Below are 17,068 nucleotides of genomic sequence, written 5' to 3'. Positions count from 1 at the left end.
TGTGGCGTATGGTGTGTCTAACACCTGCTTATTAACAGCGTAACTCCACCCCTGGACGTGATACACGATGCATGAATGGACAGAGCCGGGTAACACATCCATAAACGATGACAGGTGTCTCATCAGTGAGCTGGTTATGAATCACCGTACAACACGTCACCACGTAGCCCGCCAGCGGGGGAGGCTCAGCAAAGATGCGACTGCTGTCTGGTCTTGAAAGGGGATTTCTCCCTCTTCCCAACTGAGTTCTCAATGGATCAGAGATGCTTTTGTTGGACCACTGCTGCTGCGTCAGTTTCCGGCCAGAGACTGGATTCTAGGTCACGGGCAGGCTGGAACGTGAACCCTGTCTCATCAGCTCTACGAGGCCCTTTCCCTCTCACGTTTTGACATATCTGAAATTGGGATGTGTCCTTCAACTACTGATAAGAAATCCTGACTGCACAGATTGGCAGCATCTTCTCTTTCTCAGTCGAGATAAAATAATGGTAGACCTTACAACTGATGGCTTCTTAGCTTTGATGAAATAACACTCCCTTTCTTGCTTTCTCTCTTTTTCTCCCAACATTTGTGTTTGCTTGAAGAATGACCTTTGAGAAAGAGCTCTCGTCTACTTCCAAGTTCCCTTCCAGGTGTCTGACACGCCAGGAGCAGAGACGGGGGCAGCCTGGCCAGAGGCATCCAGAGGGTTCAGGCTGGGCGAGGAAGGAGGTCTGGGCTTTGGGAAGAGAAATACCTCCCCAGCACCTCTCGGAGCTCCCTGATGCAAAGCTGGCTCCAACAAGGCTGTCAGCTCAGAGCCCCAGACACAGAAATGGAAAGTACCCTGCCAGTGAAGCCACGAGGGTGTGCGAGGGGCAGCGTGCTTGTGGGACGCTCTTTTGTAGGCAGAGGCCTTAGGCTAAGGGGAGGGCAGGGCACACAGACTATGCCCTGCCTCGATGGGACGACGGAGTAACCCCCAACTTTTCACCCGTGGGACAAACACCAAGTGGACGTGCTACAGGCAGACCTCGTTTATCACGTTCCACTTTATCACACTTCGCAGGGAGCGCGATTTTGTACAAATGGAAGGTTTGTGGCAACCCTGCCTTGTCAGATGATACTTAGTACTTTTTCAGCAATGAAGTATTTTTAAATTAAGGTAGGTACAATTTAAAAAAATCTAATACCATTGCACACCTAATAGGCTACAGTATAGTGTGAACAGATCTTTTATATGCACTGGGAAACCAAAAAAAATGTGTGTGACTCGCTTTATGCGACCTTCGCTTTACTGCGGTGGTCTGGAACCCACAGCATCTCTGAGGTGTGCCTGCACAGCCATTCTCTAAGGCTGGAAAGTGCCCAGCCCTGCTCTGAGTCCAGAGGCTGTTTCTTGCACAGCTCTGTGAGTTCCCGGCCTCGGTGGCTTTGGGTACGTTAGCTACATCCTCTGTGTGCTGCTGTCTCACCTGAAGAAGGACAGTAACAGTGCCCACCTCACAGGAACCTCACGAGGGGCAAATAGGCAAATACCCCAAAATTACATTGAACAGTACTGGGAACGTAGCAAAAGCTCAATAAATACGACCCGCCATTTTTAGTACGACCATTTGTATGATCACAACTCACGGAAGATTCTCCTTAGCCACATTTTGCCTTTACCCTCTGCTGGGCATCAGAATACCTTCAGTGCCGAAGGGTGGACGGTCTCCAGAAGTGGGTCCTCCAGGGCCAGCTCTTGCCTTCTTTCCACCCGGACCTCCGCGTAACTGCTCAGGAAATCAAGAGACCACAGCTGGAGGGGGTACATTCCAGGACGACACCAGCGAAGAGGGCTGGTGTGACAGGTCCAGGTTCCCTGTGTGACACCCCTCCCAGAACAGCCACCGGCAAGGAGGTTAGCCCTGTTACTCGTCTGAGGATGGAGTTTCTTTCTGGGCCTTAATTCCACTGCAGTCACTTCCACTGGGACATTCAGAATTATCTCCCTTTCCAGGATGTTTTTATTTCCTTCTCCTTTACTGATCTCTACCCTCACCCCGAAACCCCCAAACATAATTGCCTTTAGAAACCTACTTTCCTCTACAGAATGAGCCTCAGCCTTCAAATAATTAGAAGACCTTCTTAAGACCTACTCAGTTTGGACTATGCACAGGAGGAAGTGACACGTAAGTTTTTTTTTTTTAGTAATAACAGACTATGAAACTGCCGGAAGCTTTCTTTCGACCGAACCTAGAACTAACCAGACCCAGACTGTCGATTAGTCTATGGACCCACTTTTTGAATAGCGTGGGTAAATCAGTTCAACGTGGCGATGGCTGAGTGACTCAGCTGTGGCTTCTGCCTCGTGTGTGGAGACGCAGGCTGGGCGAGGGGTCTTGGGCCTATAGAATGCTTGTGACCTCGTTTACTCAATAGGTCACTCCCTACTTTCTCTGAAAATCTGGGATCTGGGAGATAGAAGATGCAGAGGAAGAACAGGGTCCAGGTCAGATCTGAGGAGGAAGGAGCTGATGATGTCCACCTCCCCTGGGGGCACAGGGGTCCTCTGGCAAAGGCCCAGGCGGAGAGGGGGAACTGGCCGTGGAATCAGAAACCACTGGCTGCTGACGTGCCCAGGGTAGGCTGGGAGGCCAGGGTCAGGTCCCTGAGAGTGGGTGCGCAATGTGCTGATCATGGCCTGGCCAAGAAATACCTGTGCTTCTTATCTCTCCTCCTTCCCCACCTACTAAAGACGAGGGATTTACTTGTGCTTGTGTGTGTGTGCGTGTGTGTGTGTGTGTGTGTGTGTGTGTGTGGTGTCTATCCATCCATTATCTATCTACCTACCTATATCTATCCATCCATCTATCATCTATCTATTATCTATCTATCCATCTATCTATCCATCCATCATCTATCCATCTATTATCTATCCATCCATCCATCATCTATTATCTATCCATCCATCATTTATTATCTATCTATTCACGTATCTATTATCTATCTACCTGTCTATCCGTTATCTATCCATCTATCCATCCATCCATCATCTATTATCTATCCATCCATCATCTATCCATCTATTATCTATCCACCCACCCATCATCTATTATCTATCCATGTATCTATTATCTACCTATCTATCCATCTATTATCTATCCATCCATCCATCATCTATTATCTATCCATCCATCATCTATTATCTATCCATCTATTATCTATGTATCTATCCATCCATCCATCATCTATCTATCCATATATTATCTATCTAGCCATCCATTATCTATTTATCTATTATCTACCCATCCATCTCTCCACCTACCTACCTACCCATTACCTGCTATCAATCATCCACCTCTTATGTACATGTATATAACGCAGTAGGTATGTATATCTCCACCTATCATCTGTTATCCATCATCTATCTGTTACGTACATATACAAAATGCAGTCCTTCTTTCTTTGCTCTCCTCCAATGCTCTCCTCCAGACCAGTTTAAAACCGATTTATGTTCTTAAAATTTGTATAGTTGGGAAACCCCCAAATAGCACCTCTCCTTTACCTTTGGGAGGGACTGTGACCCGCAGGCAACGTCCAGGGAATCCCGGTGTGCTGCCTCCCTTGGAAGCCCCGCCCACCCACGCTGGGCTGGGGGCGCCCCCGAGGCCACGGGACGGCCAGGAACCCTCTCCCACTGGCGGCCTGGCTCTGGTACCAACCCTGCCTCGGTTGCCAGCAGGGGTTTTTTAAAGTGTTCAAAAAGGGGCCTATGTCTCTGAGTTATTTAGAGGCAAAATTTTAATCTTCTTCTCCAAACAGCAACAAGGGAAGGCTGGGGGCCGGATGGAGATGAGGGGAAAATATGTAAGTCGGTCACTGAAGCAGTAACTTACTAAGGAACATCCTGGCCGCCTGGAAGAGCTCAATGAGGCTTTCAGAGGGGCCTGACGGGACGCTGGGAGGAAGCCTCAGCCCTGGGCGCACAGGGCTGGGTGTGGAGCCGGAAGGGATCTGAGCTCTGCGGATTCTCCTGTTCACTGCAGAGCGCGGCCCAGGCCCCGCTGAAGAATTCAAGCCCGGGGCTCGCTCCTCAGAAACGGGGTCCACTGAGGATGATGGGGCTCTGACGGAGCTGCCGCGGGCCTGGCCCACCCTCCCAGCCCCCTGCCCGCACCTGACCACTGAGTGCGTGCACACGATGAACTCGGGCTTGGAGTTCCACTGGTGGTAGGTGATGTAGTAGTGAGTCTGCAGCCAAATCCACTGCTGCCCTTTCGTCAGAAACCGGTAGCAACACGACTTCCCCTTGCCGAACTGCATCACTGTGAACAGAAGGTGGAGTCTGCATATCACCAACGTTAGGACGAAAATGGTCCTTTTGCCCCAAAGTTACTGTTAAAAACACCAGCTTTCAAAAAGACAGCGCCACACATCGGTCACTTCCCCAGTTGTGATGGATTTTAAGTCATTATCGAGGTCACGGTAAATGGTAACGAATATTCTGAAACAACGGAGGAATGATTCGTCTGCTTTCCCAAATGCTCAAAGGCTTAAGAGAGCCTTAAATCAGGGCAGATTCTCCAACTGGAATTTAATTAAAGAGAGGCCCTGGCTTTCCTGGGGCTCATCCTCCTGCTGCAGGTGGAGCCGTCTTTGGAGCTGCGGGAGCCCAGCGTGGAAAAGACAATCCAGGGAGAACTGGGAGAACTAGACTGAAAATAGACATGCCAGCCAGCAGCCTCTGGACAGATCCTGCGGCTGCCAGTCTGCTGTGCATCCTCCTTCTACGCGGTTCTAAACAGAGAATCGGCCACAGGTGCCTTCCACCGCGGCTCCACCGTGCAGGGCTGCGTGGAGCCCCTACGGTTAAGTCTCTTCTGGCTTCCCTGGGGGCGCCCAGCACACACGGATGCTGCTGGTTTAAGCCTGGGCAGGGCAGAAAGCTGGGCCACGGGTCCCAGGAAGAGGAGCAGTTGGGCTTTATTTTTATTTATTTATTTGGTCGCACTAGGTCTTAGTTGCGGCAGGCGGGCTCCTTAGTTGCGGCATGGGAACTCTTAGTTGCGGCGTGCACGCGGGATCTAGTTCCCTGCCCAGGGATCGAACCCGGGTCCCCTGCATTGGGAGCGTGGAGTCTTCTCCACTGCATCACCAGGGAAGTCCCAGCAGTTGGATATATATATATATATATTTTAACATCTTTATTGGAGTATAATTGCTTTACAATGGTGTGTTCGTTTCTGCTTTATAACAAAGTGAATCAGTTATACATATGTTCCCATATCTCTTCCCTCTTGCGTCTCCCTCCCACGCTCCCTATCCCACCCCTCTAGGTGGTGGCAAAGCACTGCGCTGATCTCCCCGTGCTATGCAGAGCCGATGGGTTTTATTGCCTCAGTGCCTGGAATTTAGCTCCTATTCATGCAAACGATCAAGAGAAAACCTAACTGGAGACTCAAGTGAAAAGGAGGCACTGAATCTACCAATAAAATAATATTTGTAATAAATTCTTTGAGCCTGAGACATGATTAAATGAAGATTGTACCAACACATTGCTAAGGGGACAGCTGGAGACTCAGGTAGACAACTAAGTTACTCACAGGAAGATCCAACTGGATTATAAACTCACGATGCCTTCAGCCTCTCCTCAACACAAAAGGAGGAGGGACTTTCTCAACTACCTAAAATACATCCCAGAGTCCTCAGAAAACACTTTCCTGATACTTTACAGGAATCATACCGTTTACTGTCTTCCAGGGTGTCTAGAAAAACCTCTTCAATGGACAGTTTGTCCTTATCCAAAACCTTTGTTCTGTTTCCCTAGGAGACTAATATCTTGAGGTCATTTTAAAAGGCCTGATCTTCATAATTGTTAATCAAATGTTCTAAAGCTTAAAAAAAAAAGGAGGGAACTTCAAAAGGCGGGGCGGGCCAGGGTAGAGGCCCAACAAACTGAGAGTGTCTTGCCCGCTCCTTCAGACGCTAAAGGTAGTTCTACACCCAGGGTGGCCTTTCTCCCTTGGAAGAGTCAGAAGCGGCCAACGGCTTGAAGTAGCTGTGCTTCTCACATTTCACGGGCCCCCGGAGCGCTAGGGGATCCTGTTAAAACGGATGCTCTGATTCCATAGGCCTGGCGGCGGGGAACCTGAGGATCTATACGTCTAACAAACTCCTTCTGACACCCGCGCTCTGCTCGAGGACCACCTTTGAGAAGCAAGGGGTTAACGTGTTAAAGGGAGGCTTATTAACACCTAAGGGCGGCTCCTGATGGAATTCACGCCTGTTCTCGTGTCAACGAGATTACGATGGGTCGGACAGACGGGCATCCGGCAAGATGCAGTGCTGGAGGTCAAGCCGTGTAGCAGGAACCGTAGGTCAGTATTATTACAAATGTTCCTACTCAAAGGTAGAACCTGGCACCAAAACTATGGCTTTAAATGGTGAATTCTCGACCCCTCTTGCTAAGTGAGAACCCAGATGTGCTTGTGGTTGCCCCTCCGTCACACCATGAGCCTCGCCCCCCATCCCTTCGCCAGGGTGTTCCCCTGGTCTGTGGCAGGGCGCCTTCCCTGACCCCGTCCCCCAGCGGGGTGAGGGACCCTCCCCTGAGCCCCTCGATACCCTGTGCACAGCCCCTTCCAGACACCAACATCCCGTCAAGTCACTGCTTTTCCATCAAACCTTCCTCCTGCAGGGCAGCAAGGGGACTCTGGTCATCTTTCTGCTGTGGGCCTCGCTCAGTATCTGACCTGTTGCTTGTGACCCACACATGTCTGCTGACTAAAGAAGAGTTACGTGAATTCGGTATTTTGTCTTTGAAACGTTACTGCGTAACTTAGAAAAAAAAACACGGGGCAGCATCACCTTAGTTTCTTGAGATCAAAGAGCCTGCATATGTCAGGGGTGCTGGGAAGGGGCTGGAGGTGGAAGCAGACAGACCAAAGTCAATTCCGGGTGAACGCAAAACACGGGGGGATCCGGATAGGGACCTCCACCTACTCCTAGATCATCTCAGAGAAGACCAAGCCCTCCACCTCAGAAGAAACCAAGTACTAAGTTGACTTCCAAAGCCTAAGAGTCCTGCTGTCAGGGCTCCGGGGAGAGAGCAGGGGTGGGGGGTGGGGGGTGGGGGCGCTTTGGCCGGGGCTGGTGTGAGGTACTCACGGTGCTGGTGGCACCTGGCCAGGAGTTCCAGATCGTCCACGTGGTAGTAGTCATAGCCCGAGGTTCCCAGAACTTCAAAAGGCAGGTATCCTATGATGGGAGGAGCTCTGCCGAGCACAGTGGGGGGTCATTCATCAGAGAGGAAGTACCGCAGGGCTTGGCCTCGTTGCGGAGGAGGGGGTGGTTTGCATGTGTAATGATGAACCTGGGGGCCTCATTTCCCGAGAATAAGAGCAGGAAAATAATTTTGCAATGGTCAAAACCAGAGAGGCTGTGTTTTCCAAAGTGCTCAAAATTTTTTTGGCATTTAGATACTCAGTTCCCTTGGCCTGACCTGGCCCCCATAACCATAAATGTGGTCACTACTGAATAATTAAAAACAGCTATAGATTGGCTCAGCCCAACCTCAAAGTGTAATAGAAAATCAAAGGGTGGGAAGGGGAGATTTCTTGTTCTTAAACTGTGAAAAATGTCACGAAGGAAAGTAAGAAGATTGGGTTAAAGGGACAGAAGGGTGGTGAAAGAAATAAGATGAGAGTTTCCTTCCCATCTGGTCCTGCCTGATGGGAGCTGGAGAGGGTCCCGAGTCGGGTGGTGGGTGAGGGTATCCCAAAGATGTCCCAGGCTGTGACGCCTGGCTCTCCTGAGATGCTCTGACCCAAACCCAGGACATATCTTCAGAGGGGGCAAATGCAGTGGAGGGAAACCTCCTGTCCCCGGCTGGGAAGCACTTTCCCCACTGCCAGAGAGCCCTTCTTGCAGAGACCAGGCCTGACTTTCCTCCCCCAAGGAGAGCCTGGCTCATGGAAACAAGCACTCGCAAAGCACCCAACCCAAGTATGTTTTTCTTTTCACAAACCTGTGATCCAGAAATAAAAATTTCCATTCCAAGCTATGTCTTGAAGTGAATTCCTCTAAAGGTTTGTCAACGATGCACATTTCCTGTATTAAGAGGGAGAAAGCTATTACTCGGGGTGCCAGATGCTCCCCCCGCCGGTTAGTTCAAGAATGCGCGGTCGGCAACAGAAGTTAAAATCGTTTGGAGCAAAGTCTCCAAGTTGTCTTGGACTGCGACTCCGCATCTGCAGCTAAGTTTGGTATTAGATGATGCTAAATTTATTTCACAAGCTGGGGAAAAATACCTAAGAACCAAAATGTCACACCACTCCCTTCCTATTATCTAGACGTGTGGTAAACATGTGCAAAATGGCTTTTCATCTGAATTTGAATGACTGCTTTAACTCAACATTCATGCAACGTTGAATCTGCAATGCTGAATTCATGCAATTCATGTTGAGTTCATGACGTTAAATTCTGACACGAAAGCAATCACAGATAAGAGACCACAGGCCAGCCCTCAATTTGACTCAGTTTTTACCTCCGCCTGCCCTGAGTGGTGTCAACATGGATGTGAAGGGTAGGGAGGCTTACAGAATTCTAGAAGAGCATCTCTGCAGGATGACCAGCAATTCATGCTGCCTTCCAACAAAATGGCTCGCAGGCCACCAAAGTTCGGGGAAAGAGCTTGCGGGGCTGTCACCGTACAGAAATCAGACATTTAACGTTCTCAGAGTCGGTGACGAGCTCATTGAAATCTTATTCTTTCCCAGAAAGACAATGAATTACCCATCACTCAGTGTGACTCAGTGGTACTCGCTCCGCATGATAAATTCTCTCCGGGTACTTGCCTTTAAGAATTGCGGTGTTGCCAGGCGAACGGTGGCAATGAAGCAGACCTCCTTTCCCAGGGGCATTCGGCAGGGCCTCGAAAGGGCGCTGTCAAAGCCATTACAGGAGGGGCTGGGCGCTGGGCAGAGGGGAAGAGACACAGGTCAGCCCCGGCTGGTGCAGAGCCAAGCCCCACTGGGCACTAACTGAGAGGCCTCAGGTCCATCAACTACCTCATTTTCACGGCAACTCAGGGACCTAGGTGCTACTCTCATCCCCACTGCACAGGAAACCGAGGCTCAGACTGGGAAGCAACTCGCACAAGGCCAAACAGAGCTGGAATTCGAGTGAGCAACACAGTGCTCTGCCCCCCCCCACCCCCCACCCCCGCCACAGTCCTGCAGCCACGGCGGTTACTGTGCCGGGAAAAATTCTCTGCCACCTGAGCAGCAGGCCCCATGCTGCAGCAGGGCCTGGGTGCGCACATCAGCCAGTGTCCTAAAGGATGAGCTGCACCGTCAGGCGGTGTTTCTGATACTGATGGGCTCAGGGGAAGTAGCAGGTCTGGACACACGGTGACCCCACCTCTGCCCCTGGCCCTGGAGCGGCCCACTTGGGATTCAAGGGCTTCTGTCCTGAAACCCCCCATCTACCCACCCCCAGGAGCCCATGCTGATGCAGTGGCTTCACTGAGGAGATGGACTCAGGACTCAGGGTGGCCCCAACAGGTATGCAGTGTCCACGAGAAAACTCACTGCACAGGTGACAAAACCTGCTCACTGTGTCTTATGCATTCTTACAAGTCCGGGAAGGTGTGACTTCCCTTATTCTACAAATGAGGATGCTGAGAGGTCCAGGAAGCTTGTGCATATTAACTGAGGTGACTCAGAGTGGAAATGATGCAGCCGGGCCTCCACCCAGGTCTCGGGACTCCCAAGAGGGGGCTCTTCTGGGCTCCTGCCTACCATGATGCTGAGACCAGGCCCCCAGAGACCTGGGGGCCGAATACCTGTCTTCATGGTGCCTGTGAAAAACTGCTTTACCTTCCAGGCCAGAGAAAAATTCTGCTATTTTAGGTGGAGTTTGCTAGGTGGGAAAAAGAGCCCTGTTCAATATGAGAAAACTCACTGAATTCTCTCCAGATTCCCCAGAACCTTCTACATGATTGCCCCCATCCCAGGTCAGCTAATTCAGAAACTCGGGGTAAAGCCCAGGTACCCGCACTTTTCAAAGCCCCCCAGATTTACTAACGTGCAGCCAGGGTTGAGGATAATTATTCGAGATAAACTATACCACCTCTTTCTTTTTAAAATGTATTTGATTATATCTCGTACATTTCTGAACTTGTAGATTAAGACAGAGTTATGTTTTCCAATCTGAGAACATAGAAAGCGTCAGAAAACTAACTGCGTTCTAAAATGAAATCTGAGCGACTCTCTTTGGATTTTGGCTTTCCGGGAATCCTTTGTTTTCTATGTTTACAGGTTTCTAAGTGATTCTATCTATAATGGGTCTTCTATCTATAGTGGTCTTCTACTCACTAACATGAATAAATTCCTTTTACCAAACATAGTCTCTGAAGGCATTCACATAAATACTAATAAAGGTTTCCAAACATGAATATAAAGTGGGTAAAATAAAAAATCGTGGGCCTGAGAGAGTTTACATCTGTCCGTTGTTGGCCTCCACAATTTGTAGGGTGAGCCAAGGAAGTCATCAAGAGAAAGGAAACTAAGTCCACATAAGGGAAGGGCCTGCAGATGTGAACATCTGCATAATAAAAAGACATTTAAAATTCCCCAGATGTGAAATATCCTCTCTGCTTGAATCTATCAGACATCTCCGGCCAGAAAACAACCTAATAAAATTCTCTTTCAGGATAGCAAGACCTTCCAAGTGAACATCTGAGGGCTTCCCAGGCATTTAAGAGAAAGTCTCTTTAATCTGTCTCTCAACCAGGAGCTGGTTTGATCCTTTCGGCTGCTAAATTCACGTGCTGTCAGTAAGCGCCTTCCTCAGCGATTTACAGCGAGGGGGACAAGGTTGGGAACACCAGCCTCCGACCACTTCTTCAAGGGGCAGAGCCTCAGATCGTGGAAATTAAGTGGGTGTTTTGCAGACCTTGCCATTGGCCTGGGTGTCTCCCAAGGTGGTTTTACCAGAGTCCTTTTATAACTTCGAAGGCTTTAGAGATGGAAATTTCCCAGGAGGGAAATTTCAAGATTGCCTGGAGTCTGCACTTGATAAGCCAGATCTGTTACAGAGGGGCCTGGAACTGAGCAAATTCCTTCTAAACAAGCTTCTCCCACCACAAAACCTGAAGCAGATGAAGGCCTGATCAAAGGCGAATGTGACTCAAAGCTGAAAGTTGTAACAGAGGGCAAGGGGAAAACCAGGGGGAGGAGGACACTTTCAACCTTTGGCCAGTTGCACCTGAAATGACTTGTCCTCTCAGCAGAAGCCCTTCTCACAAATTCTAGAGTCAACGAGAGCAGGCTGTGCCCCGGGACCTCCTGGTAATAGGGAATACTTAGAGTAACTTCTCTGGCACTTCTTATCCCGAGGTGGTTTAAAAACATTAATTAAGGATTTAATTAGTTGTTTCCATTTAAGTCATAGAAAAAAACAGATCTAATTACAACTGGCCTCCCTAGCCCCTCAGAAGGATTAACCACTCATTGCAGCACAGCCCCATCTTATCAGATCTCTGACTGCTTCCAGACTTTTCCTTTCCCCGCCACCCAACAGGCATGCGTGTGCACACGTGCGTGTGCGCACGCGCACACACACACTCACACACACTCACAACCAACAAAAGTGATGAATGCTTACTATTGATACACTTCCCAGCCCCGCCCCCCAGAGTTACTCAAAAGTGATCTGAGCACAGTCTAGTGAATCATTACAGTGTGGCCTCACTGTTTTGTTTGAGGTGTATTATTCATAACAATATTTTACAACATTTATATCTTGTGTAATTATAAAACCCAATATACTATCAAAGATAAGTAGTTTTGTGGTTATTTGCCATGTAAAAGGATCCAGTATGTGTTTGCATCCCATTAATACAAATAATGAAAAACTATCTGTTTTCATCTGTAATAAACTGATTTATCGTGCAGGGACTGCAAGACACTAGAGATATATTTAATTGTTACCTCTGCCCTCCTCAAACACATATGAGGACACAATCCCCAGAATAAGTAGTTTACTTTGCATCAGAGGTAAAGGAGACTCTGGGAGCCATAATTAGATTATTTCGAGGCAGACAGAGAGCCGTTATTCCCGACTGATCTAGTATGTTCTGGAATGGAGAAAACGTTCACCAAACTATACTTTTTAGTGATTTACATGTTCTGCGTAGAGTGAATACATAGCTTTTATAGTATCCAAAAGAAGAAGCGACCTCGTCTTTCCCAAAGCTAAAGAACTCGCCTTCGCCACGCGGGAACAGGGGCGAGGCGTCTGTCTCCAGCTCTGAGTGGGCGTCTTCCCCACAGCAGGCGTCCAACATGTGTTTACTGAACGATGCTCTCACGAGATGACCTTCCAGCTCACGGCTTAAAGCCTAGTTCGGGAAGAGACCTTCTGATCCTGGCCAGCAACCAACAGGCAGACCTTAAGACCCCAAGGTGGCTTCCCTTCCACAGCCCAGCCTGGTACTGCCGGTGGCTGGCGCGCAGTGGGAAGGTGGCCCACGGACACGGTTCTGGTTCCAGAGGCTCAGGCTGACTCACTGCCCCCTGATGCATTAACACCGGTCAGAAGGACGCCTGGGCGAGATGGGATGTGAACCAGCTGCAAAGCACTCCGTGGAAGACAGTCAAGCGCCCGTCGTGGGCCTCGTGCTTGGGGAGATGCAGGATGTTAAAAGGGCCTACAGGGTTACGGATTCCCTTCTTTACTCCCAGATCGTTCATCACTGAAGCCTCTGATTGCAGAGATCCCGAAAGAACTTTGCGTGGGCTGGCATTCATAGGATCCCCAAACCAAGAGATCCCAGAGGTTCTCTGGAGGATAAGAAGGATGAGGTGTGTCTCACTTGGCATCCGGGGCTGGCTTCCAAGTCTGCCTGATGAGAGGTGAGCTCCCACATCAGTCATGACGAGGAGATAAGGATACCACGGGGGCAGGGAGACCCCAGGGGGTATGAGGACGGGCTTCCAAAGGGATAGGAAAGATGGAGGGAGAGGCAGGGATGGTGACAGGGAAGGTCAGCCAACAGCACAAACTGGGAATAAATGGAGAAAGAGGTAACTTTTTCTCCTCAGCATGGGTTCAGCCATCAGGCCCACACAATGGAGTATTCTGATCAGAGATGGCCTGCTGATAAATTAGTCGCAACAGCTGTAGGAAAACACACTAACAGTCCACAAGGAGAGCGACAAACAGCTTTCTCTGCCCTTCTTGGAACAAACGAAAAACAAATCCGGTAGGTGTCTGGGAAGACGTGAAACAGTTGATGAGGAGGTTTGTAAGGGAAGAACGAAGTCCCTGAATTTCATTTGTGATAAATGTCCAAAATGTTTGGGATGGAGTGTTAGAATGTGGAGGGGAAAGTAATTTTCTGCACCTTCATGAGAAATCATCTCTAATTACGCACTCTTTCCAGACTCTCTTTCTCTCTCTTCACGGTATCCTTCCCCCGGTGTGTTGTGAAAAGCCAGCCGGGTGACTGGGCTCTTAGGAGAGTGGCAGCAAGATAATCTCGTGCAGTTTTTAGCCTGGGCCACCACCCATCTTGCTGGGGCAATACACGCTTCTTCTTTTCCTTCTGCCAGTTCTGTTTGGCATTCGGAAAAAACAATGTCGGAGAAAGGCTGAGAGCCACACGAGGGAGCTGGGGGTTTGCAATGTGCTGGACTGAAGAAAAAAAAAATCACCCTAATGGGAAAATACACGTCTTACTTGAATTTCTTCTTTGCCCTGGCATTCATCAATTAAAATGAGTATTCGTCGCGGCCAGGAGCTTGTGAGGGGATAAGATCTCCCCCAGACGGTTGGTCCACAGGGCCTGACTACTGGATCCTCAGGAGACTGAACTTCCTACAGGCCCTCGTCCTCCTCCTCCAAGTGCATATCTTGTGCACATTTTTATCACAAGTATCGGACAACCCGGACAAAAGTTCCCTGCTCCCGGGCTGAAACAAGCAGGAAGATGGGGTTGATAAAGGTCTGACCGTTCCTCACCCCTCCATTTTAATAGATGCTCATGCGGAACGATGCCCTTGGGTAACAGTTTGTTCTTGACTGTGATCGTGATTCCTCTGCAATCTAATCCGGCAGCAATGACCGTTGCTGGAGAAGGACGCCGCGCATCCCCGTCTGGGTGGCAGGGACCCTCTGCTTCTTACTCTCGGGGGCCTGGGACAGACAGATCAGACTTCCTTCCATGAAGCTGTCCTCCTGGGCGAAACTCACGTCCCCACTCCCAGTGAGGTCTGGTGGGCGTGCGGTTGGTTCCCTTCACTGAGACGTCTCAATTAGTTCAGCTCAGGAAAAAAAAACCCGAAAACGCCAAAGCCGTAAAGTGAGGCAACCTACGGAAATCCCACAGGACATCAAGGGTTGAAAGCTGGAAAGCGTCCACTTCTGCCAGCATTTCAAATCTGGTTGCGTGGTTAGAGGTGAGTAGGTACAATGAGGGCAGGGAAACTTTTATCCTCTGGTGTGTGGTTTCTGGAAAGCCCAGAGCAGCATGTTTGCCGAGGGTGACCTACTTGGAAGCACACCAGCCACTTTTGAAATACTGCTTTCTGGCTTTCAGTCAGATGCGCGCTTAAATCCAAGTCTTGGGGCGGAGGTCGGCTCACAGAGAGGACAGCCTGCTTCCAGACACCAAGTTCTTTGAGGAACGGGGACCTGCTTCTTAGGACCCCTTCAAGCTGCCCCTTCTTAGGACTGTTCATTATGCCTGTGAACATCATCTGGACGGTTCCTTCCCAATCAGACTGTAGGACTGGGGCTACCTGACTTGGGTTGGGGGTGTATTTATTGGAAAGCTCAAAAAAAAAAAAAATCTGTTAGCAGACAAACATAGCCCCAAATAAAGTAATTTTGTTTCAACTCTATTCTGGAAACAGTGGGCAGAGCAGAGGTGGCCCAGGGGCTGCTCTGACCAGTGGTCCACCCCGGGGCTCCAGGCCACATGGCTGGGGTCAGAGAGGGCTTTTTATGGGGACAGGATGAGACATGTGATTCCATATCCCAGCTTAGATTCCTACAGGAAGCTTCTCACAGAGCAGGACAGAAACTGTCCCGAAGTGAAACAATTCGAAGAAAACTACTTCCTCATCCCATTTCCTGACACGTACGTCTTCACACTGATTAAAAATCTAGGTTAAAGATGGGAAGTCCTGTGTGCCCTCCCGTCCCCTAGAACATCTGTGGCAAATGATGGAATCCTAAGGAGTGACCAAGATGTAGGGAAATTCCATTTTGCTCAAGTATTTAGGCAATGGTTGGTGCGTTTGTCCCAGTGCCCAGGAGTGTGTGTGGGGGGGCAGGTAAGGTGGCACAATGGATGGGTGAATCTGGAAACATCCAATTAGAGAGTTTAAGCCCGTCAACAAGGGCAAAGGTGCTTTGTCCTCCCCCGCCCCGGCCTCCCAGGGTCATAGGGCCAGACGGATCTGCGCAGGTGAAGCCGATGGCATCTTCATCTATGTGGTGTAAGCGCCTCCTCTCTGGCTCCGTCCCACCCTCTCTTCCCTGCCCTGCAGCCTACACATTTAACTTGGGGCCTTTCAGCTTAAGGCCCAAGGGTTCCTGTGGATGTAAGTTTGGGGTAGCAGCCAGCACTTATCAGCCTGGGTTCCCATCTATCTATCAGATGGGTCGCTGAGATGAGCTCTAGGCCGGGAGAGGGTGTCAACGACAGTTCTGGGGGGGCTCCCGAGTGAGGGGCCTGGGAAAGACATCAGAAGGGGGGCCACTGGCCTCCCAGCACCCCGAGACCCCAGGTGGGAGGGGGTCAGTGGGGAGTGAGTGGAGGCCAGGGGTCAACTTCTCTGAGCACTCAGCACTGCTCCAGAGGCCTGCCAGTGCAGACAGTTCACAGGGCAACAGAAAGTAACACACTCCAGTTTCCCCAGTGTGTACGAAAGTGGATTTCATCTTCGCTTTGGATTTAGGGACAAAGAAGTGGCGGGAGCCCTCCGGGAAGCTGCTGCCCCTTCCCTGGAGTGTGCTCTGGGCTCAGCTAAGGCATGCTCCATCCTCAGCTCCCAGGGAAGGGCGTTATTTCCCCACAAGTCAGAAGTCTTTGGCCTGAACCCTGGATCTGCCCCCTTCCACCTGTGCATCCAGGGCTGAGGACTGAGCCTCAGTGTAGGTCAACCTGAGTCCATTGGGCACTTATTTATATGCCAGGCACAGACCGTGTGGGCCCAGGAAGGGGTGCAATGAGTCCACAGGTGAGTAAAGCTCCCCATCCTTTCCAATCCACTATTTCCTCTTGACAGGCATCAAACAAGAAGACATCAGACAACACTCCTCAAACTCATCAGCCCTACAGAAATGATAGGACTTTTCACGGTAATGGACCAAAGTAGGGTTTTCTGCATAGTTCTTTGAAGTATGAGCAGGTATTTTATGAAAATAAAACTGATTTGCAAGGCAGAAATAGAGACACAGATGTAGAGAACAAACGTATGGACACCAAGGGGGGAAAGCGGGGGTGGGTGGTGGTGGGATGAACTGGGAGATTGGGACTGACATGTATACACTAATATGTATAAAACAGATAACTAATAAGAACCTGCTGTATAAAAAATAGTCTTAAAAAAAAGAAAATAAAACTGATGTTCACGGTCATATTTTCTATCCTCTACCTATTGCTCCTTACCCTGTGCCTGCCTGGGACCTTGGGGAATCTGCACGCGGTGGCTCGTGTAATAATCATGTTTCTGGATCTGATGCTTTGACATCTGGGGCCGTGCTGACTCTAGAGGGACTGCTCCTCTCAGGGTCAGACAACTCCTAGAGATAGCAAACAACTCACTTCCAGTGTACGTTTCGGAGGCAAACCCAACCCATCCAGAGCTCACACCCCGCACCCTCTCCTCTATCAGGCTCTCACACTCTGAGCCACTACCCACCTGCCCTAATCCCCGCCCCCCCCCCACTCCCACCCAGGGCCAGACAACCAGCGGCAGCCCTTACACCCGACAGCCTGCTGTAATTATTCAAACCAGCCAAACCCAAGCCTGCTTACTCTGCCTCGCCTGCTCTTTTCTGCAGAAACCATAATAGAGGCCTCTGCCCACGT

At 49.8% G+C, this 17,068-nt stretch overlaps 1 protein-coding gene across 2 annotated transcripts in view; it reads right to left on the bottom strand.

Annotated features, from left to right (window-relative positions):
* The window catches only part of NPAS2 (neuronal PAS domain protein 2), a 101,348-nt gene that overhangs the window by 23,169 nt on the left and 61,111 nt on the right, over positions 1–17,068 (bottom strand). For both annotated transcript variants that reach the window (XM_082851750.1, XM_082851751.1), the window contains exons 7-11: positions 8,820–8,938; positions 7,991–8,073; positions 7,132–7,238; positions 4,142–4,289; positions 1,670–1,754 (exon numbers count right to left, since the gene is read on the bottom strand). In XM_082851750.1, coding sequence (XP_082707876.1) covers positions 1,670–1,754; positions 4,142–4,289; positions 7,132–7,238; positions 7,991–8,073; positions 8,820–8,938 — 542 coding nt within the window. The remainder of the gene's footprint in view (positions 1–1,669; positions 1,755–4,141; positions 4,290–7,131; positions 7,239–7,990; positions 8,074–8,819; positions 8,939–17,068) is intronic.

Source organism: Leucopleurus acutus (genome assembly GCF_964270905.1).
Source record: "Leucopleurus acutus genome assembly, chromosome: 12".
NCBI lineage: Eukaryota > Metazoa > Chordata > Mammalia > Artiodactyla > Delphinidae > Leucopleurus > Leucopleurus acutus.
Note: the sequence above shows the minus strand (reverse complement) of the source record. Positions and strands in the feature narration are given on the sequence as shown.